The sequence below is a fragment of the Etheostoma cragini genome, chromosome 8 (genome assembly GCF_013103735.1).
Source record: "Etheostoma cragini isolate CJK2018 chromosome 8, CSU_Ecrag_1.0, whole genome shotgun sequence".
In the NCBI taxonomy this organism is placed as follows: Eukaryota; Metazoa; Chordata; class Actinopteri; order Perciformes; family Percidae; genus Etheostoma; species Etheostoma cragini.
This window is the reverse complement of record NC_048414.1, coordinates 15,529,523-15,540,501: the sequence shown is the minus strand read 5'-3', so window position 1 is coordinate 15,540,501 and position 10,979 is coordinate 15,529,523. Positions and strand designations below refer to the sequence as shown.

At 38.8% G+C, this 10,979-nt stretch overlaps 1 protein-coding gene across 1 annotated transcript; it reads right to left on the bottom strand.

Annotated features, from left to right (window-relative positions):
- Positions 1-4,479: 4,479 nt before the first annotated feature.
- Positions 4,480-6,899, bottom strand: LOC117949069 (fibrinogen-binding protein-like). The gene is made up of 3 exons (XM_034879083.1): positions 6,662-6,899; positions 5,091-5,543; positions 4,480-5,051 (listed from the first exon to the last, which is right to left on the bottom strand). The coding sequence occupies exons 1-3, from the start codon at positions 6,726-6,728 to the stop codon at positions 4,480-4,482; spliced, it is 1,092 nt and encodes a 363-aa protein (XP_034734974.1). The 5' UTR covers positions 6,729-6,899.
- Positions 6,900-10,979: the final 4,080 nt, after the last annotated feature.

The window sequence follows — 10,979 nt, the reverse complement described above, 5'->3', positions numbered from 1 at the left end:
CCCCCCCCCCCCCCCCCCTCCTTACCAAACAAGACTCTGTCTTTGATGTATGTCTCAGTTGTTTGTTATGATGTCCCACCCTGCCAATCGAGACTACTGTAGAGGGAAGGATTTTAAATGATAGCTTCAGTATCCACAAACTAGTTTCTTAGCTGGATACTGGAGCAGGAAGACTTGAGTTGACAGGGTCTTTTTGTGATATGTTTGAAGCAGGTCTATTGACACCGATGTAGTAACTGACTTTTAGATTAGTTTTGTTTAAATGTGGAATCACTACCTGTGGACCCAACATCCCCACATCCCAGATAAATGACCATAGTGTGCTGATGTGATAGCAAGAGCTTTTTATAATTAACCATCAATGGAGCAGGACCACGATTTCTCTCTAAATTATGGCACTACATGTATGATCTTTTGTCTTTAGTTAATGTTTAACAAAAAAAAACTGCTGTAACGGTAAATGATAATGTCTTGTTTACATATTGCTAAATCGTCACAGTATTGTTACTGTAGATGTGACACAGAAAGCTATTTTGCTAAATATAAATAGATTTGAGCAGGATGTCTTGCACTAGCAAAGACAATTCCTGACTGCACCTGCAGACAGAAGCATCAAGAAGTCATGTTTTGGTTCAGTGTATAGCAAGATAATTTTGAAAGCTCATTGTCATGCTTAGGATGCTAATTCACATATTAAAACGGAGGTGTACTGTGTATTACGGCAATAAATTATGTTTTAGGGTGGATTTCCACTTAAGTACTGGTCCTAGTGCAACTTCTGGTAGTGCTGAATCAGAAGAACTTAATTGCTATAAGTACAAAAACTATGAAGAGTAATATTTGCATTGTGCAAAGTTGTGATTTCAAATATTGAATTGGTTGGATAGTTAGCCCAACGTGTGTTTCATATGGAGTCAGAGCAGAATGTTGTGCAATTCAGTGAATATGTTGACTTTGAACTTGTAAAGAGAATGATAGTAATGTCTTGGTTTAGTGTGTATAGCCAGATTCATTAGGTATGTTACCTATCTTAGAGGTGAGATATGTTTGACAGACAGGTGCCCAACCATATGGCTCATACTCCTATTACCCTGTTGTCACGGCTGTTGTTCTCCTAGCAGTGCAGGGTTTCAGGAGCTGTTTAATATGATGTGAAATATAATGCCAAAAAGAGTTTGGTTATGATCTGTAGAGTGAAAGAGGATAAGAACCTGATTTTTTCAATCTTTCCATCCGGCAGGGCAAGTGCTAAATGTTGGTTGTAAAATTAAGTATTTAGGTCACATCTTAACAGATCAAATGTCAGATGATGAGGACATGTATGGGCAGCGTTGCATGTTATATGAGTCGCCTTAAAATCATGTTGAAAGCCAGCAGATTCCACGCTCCAGGGAGATGAGAAGACAACCGCTCGCTCTCGGTAACACTGTAGCCTAGCAGCCAATAGTGGCAACCGGAGCCCCCCCCCCCCGACAGCCCACGAGCCGATGCCATGCCGGGACAGTATGGCGCAGCAGCACGAGGCGGTGGTGGTGGTGTCATCCAGATATTAATGAGCAGACTACAATAGGGGTTCCCAACCTGAGAACTAAGGACCTCTAGTGGTCTCACAAGGTCCCAATCCCATGCTGCAGCACAGGAGGGGCTACATAATCTACCAGTCGAAAAATATCCATAAAATGGGAGATTAATACTGGGAATACTTTAACTAGCCAATAATAACGTCAATATTGGACATCAATAAGAATAACAATTGAAAATAGCAGGAACTGCACAGCTGTACAGATAATGGGGATACATAGCCTGTTCATTGTAACTATGGGAGAATAAAGATGCCCTCTTTAAATAATGTGCTCTGTTTTAAAATACTTTTATTGAGACAATCTACATTTTCTCAGGTGACTTTGTAAGCTGTTTGATCTACATGCCCATACATCTGTCAGTTGAAGCTATAATACGTGATGTAGAAAAGTGTAAGTATAAGAGCTTCACCTGCTGGATTCTTGTCCTTTGTGCGTGTGACTGCATGTATGTATGCATCGTCCCTTTATTGCATTTGCGACACAATCAAATAAAAATGATGAATTGAAATTGTATTACAGTAAGTTAAGTTTACTTATATGTCACTTATTACAATAGACAGACATCATTAATTTCTTGAATGTTAAAATGAAATGCTATTTTATTCTTTCTGCATTGTTTTTTGTTATCTTCCGTAGAGTTATTTGGCCAAGTGTCAACTGTAAGGAAATTTGATAGAATTATTAAATACATTTTTTTTTGTTTGAGTTTTAAAATTCTTTTTAATTTATTTGAAATCATTGAAATCATCCAATTCACAGTTTAATTTAAGATTTCACTTACTTCATTTTATGATTAATATTTAAAAAGGACTCATGTATTTATTTAACATTGACCCTTCCTTTAAGAGCTTTTCTTTCTGTCTAGGTTTGATAATATTCATGACTAGAAAGGCTTTCTTGTTGCTTTCTTTCCAACTGGATCAGTGAAGCATCATCTTTCTCCTGTACTGCATGCAGACACTTCAGTTTCTATCTTGAGAATGTTTAAAGAACTCAAACTCAAAATGTAACGCCAATGGGATTATGTCTGATATTGAAAATACACTTAATGTTTGTACTTTAATAAACTGTACATTTGTCAAAGATTCTTTAGTTTAGATTGTTTGTATCTAGCGTTACCTATTTAATCATATCATCATGTAACATGAGTATTGTAATACTTAATTGATACTTACGAAATTATTCAAAATAACAATATTTAACAATTTTTATAACACAGTTAAAGGTTATATTTGTAAAATGAATGCCTTTGAGTATAATGGAAACTAGAACACACTAAATCATCATTTGCACATTATTTTATTCCAGTCAAACATTGTCAGGTTTCTGAATGATAAATACAAGTATATAATATTGTGTATACATAATTACAAATATTTAGAAGGTTTGTCTTACACTTGGTATTGCATTGCACTATTCAGAGATAAACAGTTTACATAATGTACAAAATAATTACTTTAAAAAAAATGTAATTCAGTCTCAAGTGTCTGTGGTGACAGCTTCCTGTGTATGTGAGGAGCAAGACGAGCAGACGAAGACAACGTCGTCTGTGCTGGTCGGGCTGGGGCGGTAATCATCCTCTTGGCAGGTGAAGGTGGTGTTGGTGGGGGTCGGGGTGGAACTGTCCTCACTGGGTCTTCAGGCAGGGCTTGGTGCCCGGGAGCAGGGCACTGAGAGGGGGTCAGGGGTCTAGAGTGCCTAGAGTACTGAGAGGGGGTCAGGGGTCTGCCTGGGGGGGTTGGTTGGTTGACGTCTACTCTCAGCTGTCCCGGGTGTGCCAGAAACACAGAGGAGTCCTGTCCTGTGAAACAGAAAAACAAGTGAATAATGTTGAACACACCTGTACACTGTTTGTATTTTTGCTAGCTCTTGGTCTAAAATAATGGAATAATAATTTAAACAATGGAATAATGATATATGTATATTATATTATAACCTTCTCAAAAACAGACTCTGACAGCTTCAATGTCATCACCCCCTTATTCCATAATAATGTACAACAATTCCCAGCTGTGTGGGAGATAACTATCTCATTGCCTCACACATTACAATATTGCACTATTATGCTACTTGTACACTGGTCACTTCATATTTAATATCTAACATTATACTGTAAATATTTTATTTTATGATATATTTTTGTATGTAGGTTGTTCATTTTTTTCTACGTTTGTATATATACATTATTTTTCATTCATCTAAGTATAACATTTTGTAATTGTTCTGGCATTTTATTTATTCTTTTCTGTCTTATTTTCTTGTATCTTATTTTTTAATGTTTTTATTATTTATTGTATGTTTCTTGTATTTCTGTTTGTGTTTGAGTGATTATATACTGTATGTCTTTGGTAACTTGTTACTTGCTGCTTGTAAAAGAGTAATTTCCCAATTTGGGATTAATAAAGTCCATCTATCTATTTACCCATCTAAAATTCAGGAAGGTTACTTAAATAAATGTAATACCCCGTGGGTAATCACCACTTTATGTCACTACTGGTACTTGGGTAATCTGAGTAATGGGTGTACTTACTTAGCCGACTGACAGAAAGGCGGCCGCCGCTCTCCTGCTGGTCCTCTGGTCCTCCATCATTCTCATCTGGTCCGGAGTAAACACGTCTTCTCTGTCGTCATGGAGATCCTGAAGGTTGAGTCTAATAGAATATGAAAAGAAGATAATTAGCTGGGGACTTTTATTAATGTTAGTAATAATGTATTATTATTTTTTTGCATAGTTAATGCTGTCATTTTTAACTTACCTCTTGTATAGGCATCTACAGCTTAGTTTAAAAATGAAAGAACAAGTACTCCTGGATAACACACTGATAATCTGTCAGTGTGTGTGTGTGTGTGTGTAATCTTATTTCCAATCCTGTAGCAAACGCACCCAAACTCTGACCTAATCAGAGTCACTGTCTTCAGTTCCTCTCAGGTGATCAAAAGGGCCCATCCAGTATTTACTGAATGGGGAGGGGGCTGACTCCCTGTAGCGGTCTTCCCTGCTCCTGTTGGAACCGAGACCTGAAGTGGAGGGGGCTGACTCCCTGTAGCGGTCTTCCCTGCTCCTATAGGAGCCGAGGCCTGAAGTCGATGCCGCTGACTCATCATGGCTGTCCTCACAATTCCACTTCTGCCTTTTCGTACTTACCTGCACCGTGTCGCTCTCTTCCCTGCTTCTCTTTGTGGAGGACCCAAGGCCTGAGGTTGAAGGAGCAGACTCTTTTGACCTCTGAGAGGCTGAGGGTAGACCATCTTCAGCAGGGGGGGCTGACTCCCTGTGGCTGTCTTCCCTGCTCCTGTAGGAGCTGAGGCCTGAAGTCGAGGGAGCTGACTCGTCATGGATGTCCTCACAATTCCACTTCTGCCTCTTCATACTTACCTCCCCTGTGTCGCTCTCTTCCCTGCTCCTCTTTGTGGAGGACCCAAGGCCTGAGGTTGAAGGAGCAGACATGTTTGACCTTTGAGAGGCTGAGGGTAGAACATGTTCAGCATGTTTCACTTGATGCACAGGAATCTCCCGATGTGGAACATCAAAAGAGCGGGGCCAGAAAAAAGCAGGCGGAGTCACATGTTCCCATCTCTGCCAAAAGCCTGGAGCTGGGAACTGCTGGATGAGAGGGGAGCAAGGTCGGATGTTGCCATCATCATCCTCTTCAACATCCTCTTCAACATCTTCTTCAACGTCCTCTTCATCCTCTTCATCCTCTTCCTCTTCAGACAGGGAGTCATACCCGGAGTCATCGCTGAAACTGTCAGACCAGTCGTCCTCATCACCCGTGTCGTCATCCTCATCCTGGTCACTGTCGACCAGTTGATCGTCTTCTTCTTCGTCGGGGGAGAGGTCATCTTCATCTGCAACAGCAATCTCATACTCAACTACCCCATACTCACCTTCCTCATACTCACCTTCATCTACAGGGAGGCCATGTTCTGCAGGACGCTCAATGAAGGGGTTTACACCACCTGAGGAGGAAATAAAATCATCAAATTATAAGAATGGCTCATAATGTTAACTATACTGGATACACACTAGAGACTACTATTTTTAACAGTCAAATATTGTGCCGTTTTGCCTCAGATTTTTTTTAACAAGGGGACATGACAATTTAAGCAGCATGATTTACTCTTCTTGGTCACTTGGAAAAACGTAACTGTTAATGAGTTGATCTTGGAAACATTTTTGACTTGATATCACAAGTATTTTAAGATAGGAGGTTGAAGTATTTAACTCATACTATAGTTAAAAAATCTATATCAAAGTGGTCTGGAAACTAAACATAGCTGTTGTTATGTCTATTCTTTAGAGCTGCTGTACAGAGAACACGTAACATAACAGCAACAACAGTCATTTTAATTATAATAATACAAACAGTAGCCTAATCATAATTAATGATGAAAATAAAATATACATGAACAACCGTAAAGAAGGAGCTCGATACGTGATTTTACGCACGAAGAATAATTTACACAAAGGAACCCGGTGGAGAATGATCAATCTTAACAACATTTATCTGAAAATAAGTTCATTTAATATGATAGTTAAATTTTAAAATTAAAAGGACTAATGTAACACTTCATACGTCATCAACCGAAAACGAACTGGTTTCCATCCTTACTAAGGTTAACTCCAATCCATCGTTTCCATGGTGCACAACTAAAACATATTTTTGGCATTTTATGAAATTTGGTTGGGTCGACGACTATTTTGTTGTAACTAGCTAGGTAACTTTTGGAAGATTTGATGCCCTCAAACCAAAATAACAATGTTTTCAAATACCTACACTAGTTATTAATGCATTCCACAAATTTCCCGGGATATTTACCAAATTGTGTTTAGCAAATAATAATTTTACACGGAGAAATCGTCGAGTAAATGACTGTTTTCACCGAATCTGTTTTTCCAACAGGCCTTTAGCTAGCTTAGCTAACTGTTCACCTTTAGTTAACACTGCCTTCTAAAAGTTGCATTAATTAGGATAACTACTGATAAAAGTAGTTTTTTTCCCCAGGAAATAGCCTAGATGAAATAATAAAAGACATAAATACAATAAAATAACATAAAAATCTAAAAGTGGTCTTACCTTCAGGGATGTCCAACTGGGCGACTCCCATCAGCAGCCGTTCCTCAGGTGGACGACAGAGGGCCATTTCAAGCTCTCCGGCTTCCAACAACAGTAAAGGGATTCAGTAGTTTTGTAGTTTTTGTTTTTTCAACAAGATCCAGTAGTTTTACCAGTAATTTGTCTCAAGCGGTTTAAAACTCAAAGAGTTCGCTGTCCACAAGTTAGCTTTGCAAGAAGTCCAAGACCAAGAGCAAAGTGAGCGATCCGAATGTTTTGCAGACATTATATAACCTCGGTTGGGTCATCATTCTGTTGCCATGACATTAATTGACGCACGCACAATTATTTGAGGTAAAGCCTAAATAAAAAAGTAATCCTCTGTCAAATCAACTTCCCGTGCCCACATTGAGCTTTTATAAGTGGAAAGTTTTTACAACTTAAACAGTTTAATTTGTTTAACTTTACAGAAAGTTAGCTACATGATATTTATATTTATCTAAAGATCAACAATGCGGTTTTTATATAGTAAATTAAAAAAGTTTTAGTTAAATAAATGCTACCTGAAAAAGAGTTCATTCTAATATATATAATAAAGATTGAATAGAAAATTATATGTATATATGTATATATATATATATATATATATATATATATATATATATATATATATATATATAATTTTCTATTTAATCTTTGCTCATCCCTGGCATGTTTTGTGTTACTTTCTTTTGCTTTTGTGTAGGTTTATGTATTTAGGTATGTATCTGGTTGAAAATAAGGAATGTATTATTGTTTATTTAGATAATTGTAATACTAGCTGAGTTAAAAATTGGTTTTAGTCGAGAATGACTAGGTAAAGAGAGAAGAGAGCGGGATCTTGTGGTGATTTGGTGAAATTACAGACAGGCTGTTAATGCATACCGGTTAACTTTATTTGGCTGCTGCACGTGATACAATTTGATATCACAAAATATCACAGAACATTTATTTTAGTTATGGATCACATTCAAACATAAGTTTCTACACTTGAGTAATGCCGCAATGATGTTGAAGACATATAGTACTCCCAATTTTAAAAATTCACGTTTTACTTATAAATATGAACTAGGCTAAATAGTCTGACCTGGGTGTAAAATACACAAACATCAAAAAGAAAATTGACATGCAAATGAAAATGTGTTCAAGTTCTTGTTTTCAAATAGGCAGAAATGCCAAAAACATGGTAAAGAGGTATCTGTTATCCTATACTGTATGTACCACCGACAGTCTACATCTGAGCATCTAAGAATTGTAAGCTACAGTTTGGGCTTTGCTTTTTTTTTGCCTTTTAGCATCTGTGGCAGCTTCTTCAGCTCCTCCTCTGGAGCCTGGGCCAGCCTCGCTCGGATTTGATCCATGAGAGGTCCTCAGTGTCTGGGCAGAGCCTCTTCTGACTTATGAACGCCTATAGGAGGGGGGTGATGGATTATTAGCAGTAAGCGAATTAAAAGGTGTAGGGAATGCTCGAAAATGGTTAAAGGACGATTTTATGCTAAATCACCAGCGCCAGTGAATGTTTCAAACAATGGCTGGTTATATACTCATCCAGACAACACTGCATGTCATGTGATACATGATCATGACAAGTGTGCAGCGTTAGGAAAAGCTTTAAAGCGATGGATGATGATAGAGAACTTCCTTACTCTATGCTTGAATGGACGTTAAACCATCAAATAATCTGTTTCTAGTCTTAGAAAAAGTAAAAGAAAATAATAATGTGTGAGTGTTCCCAGTTAAACAAGGTATTTGTATGTGAGCAGGCAAGCTGGTATAATAGAAACTGGAAGCATTGTTATTGAGTTCCCTGGGCTGTGTGATTACCTGAATGGTCTTTACAGAGCTATAAAATAGAGAAGATGTGCACAACCAAAATACTTTCCAGATAACTGAGGAGAACAAGCAATTTGGTGGGTCGGTCATTTTAAAGTCTGCATGCCATAATGTCAAATAATACCAGAAATGTTATTTTTAGGAAAATGTGAATACAGTTATGAGAATATCTCCAGCTGATACAGCATATGATACTGTCAGGCAGAGTTGAATATGAGGATGTTAATTTAAGGTTTACCCTATACATTAACAAGATAAAGAAGGTACTATTTTAAATACACTTTAACATCAAGAGGCTAACATTCCCACAATAAACACACTGTCCTCTAGCTTCTCTTCCTTTTTAACTATTGTGGGAGCTTAAACATTGGCCTGATAACGTAAAAACATTTGTATGATAGTTGTCAAAGTACAAGCGTACAAATGATATCACAAAGCAAATGACTGGCTTTAAAATGCCGTGACTCTGTGAGTGAATGAATGAATGCCTGACTAAGTGACTGTATGACCCAGCATTTTCCTTTGAACCTTGTCTACATTGTGCACTAATTATGTCTCTTTAAGAAATAAATGGAGCCAAAAGAACACTTTTGGCCTGTGAGTGTCCACAAGAGATAGGGAGAAAGAGCTTGAGCTTCTCCAACATTACACAGAGGTGTCATAACCTGAGCTACTTTGCCAAACAAAGAGACCCTATGCTGGAGCCAAACAGCCTGCAGAACTCCACAATCAGTACAAACAAATCATAAGAAACATGGCAGACTTTAGCCAAGAGGACAGACCGACTGAGGCAATCTCCCAGCAAAAGATGTGAGGGTGGACCAGGGTTACTGTGGGGAAAACCCTGTACGTCATGTGGGTTGACATAATGGTCACTCATATGTCAACTATCTAGCTTTTCTTCCAAATATAGGCTGTAGTCCACATTACATTAGCAATGCTTGGCACCTGTATCTACAGCTATGGTCCATGTATACACAGCTTGGAGATGTACTTCATGCATGTATAGTCTAATTTAATATTTTTAACAGCTATAAAACACTAATACTGTGACCTAATATTATATAAAGTAAAGCCTGTGTTAGACCGTTTAGTAATCCCACTGTATACATTGTTAAGGAATAGCCTACTAATCATTACAATTACACAACAAACCTGTCCCTGGTCATGGATATGGGTTGGATATTAGCAACACTACAGGAGATACTAGCATTACTATTGTGTCTCAATAAGTATGGCTGCACTATATGAATGGAATGTATTTTAGTGTATCAGTTCAATAAGGAACAGAGGAGCTCATTATTTGGGAATGTGATAGAAGAAGTATCAGTGATTCACTAGCATGGACCACGTCACAACCATGTGTTAGTTGAAGATTTAATGAACATTATGAATGTGCAGATGAACATTATGAATGTGCTGAGAGATAAATTGATGTGGATGTTGTCTGATGGCTGGTCTGGGTGGAGGAGTTTCATAGTGGGGGTGTGAATATGAGAGAGTTTGAGGTGTGGATGGTGATATCTGATAAACCGTTGATGACGAGAAGGGTTAAAGACGGAGGAAGTTGGTGCAAATTCTGAACACCTAAAAAGCTGAAAAAGCGTTGAATGGAAGGAGCATGGGTGATGAAATTGAAGATGGACGTAACATCTAGAGAGGGAAATGGAGGCCAAAATGTGGCTGGTTGTGCCTTAAGCAATTTCATCCAGTTAAGTTGGCTGAGAGGGCGCTGGGCAAGACTGTTGATGATGGCATCTTGTGAGGCATGAGAGGTTTCTCAGCTGGTGTGTTAGTGGAACGGTGGGGCTAAAAAACGGTGGCACTACTGTGGGTTGAATGTCTTATTCTGGAGCCGAGTGTCTGAATTTCTTTATTTAAGATGTCTACTACTGCTGTGTTGTTGGAGTAAATGAGTATGGACATGTGACCATTCGTGCCCCCGAAGTATGGCAGCCACAACAATGTGGTATAGGTCATGGAGTGTCAACGAAGGAGACCCTGACTCCATGCCCGATCACTGAATTCCGAGGGCTGAGCGAAAGCAAATCATGAACCCCGCAGCAACCGCCAAAACCACGGAAGGCGCCGCGTCGTGTACAGCTGAATGACAAAGTCCACGCAGAAGAAAGGAAATGCTGTTTCGAGAAGCCAGGAAATGCTGCCACAAGTGCATAGCCAACCCCGTGTAAGACAACGCTAACGTGGAAAGAGGGGATGGCAGCGGCATTGGACAAAAGGTTAGACAAGAAGGAATTTGAATGGGGGTAAGAACAGATCAGTTGGAAAGAAGAAGGCTAAGAATTGTCGAGCAAGATAGTAGGTAGGTCCCTTTGAGCTGCTGGATACAATACTGGAATTGCAGTGCGGCCAGCTTGGAAAGGGAGGGAGCAGAAGCCGATTGGCCAGGAAAAGCTGCGTAAAGGAAGGGATGAAGGGATGAATGTGCACGGGATCTTGTGAAGCC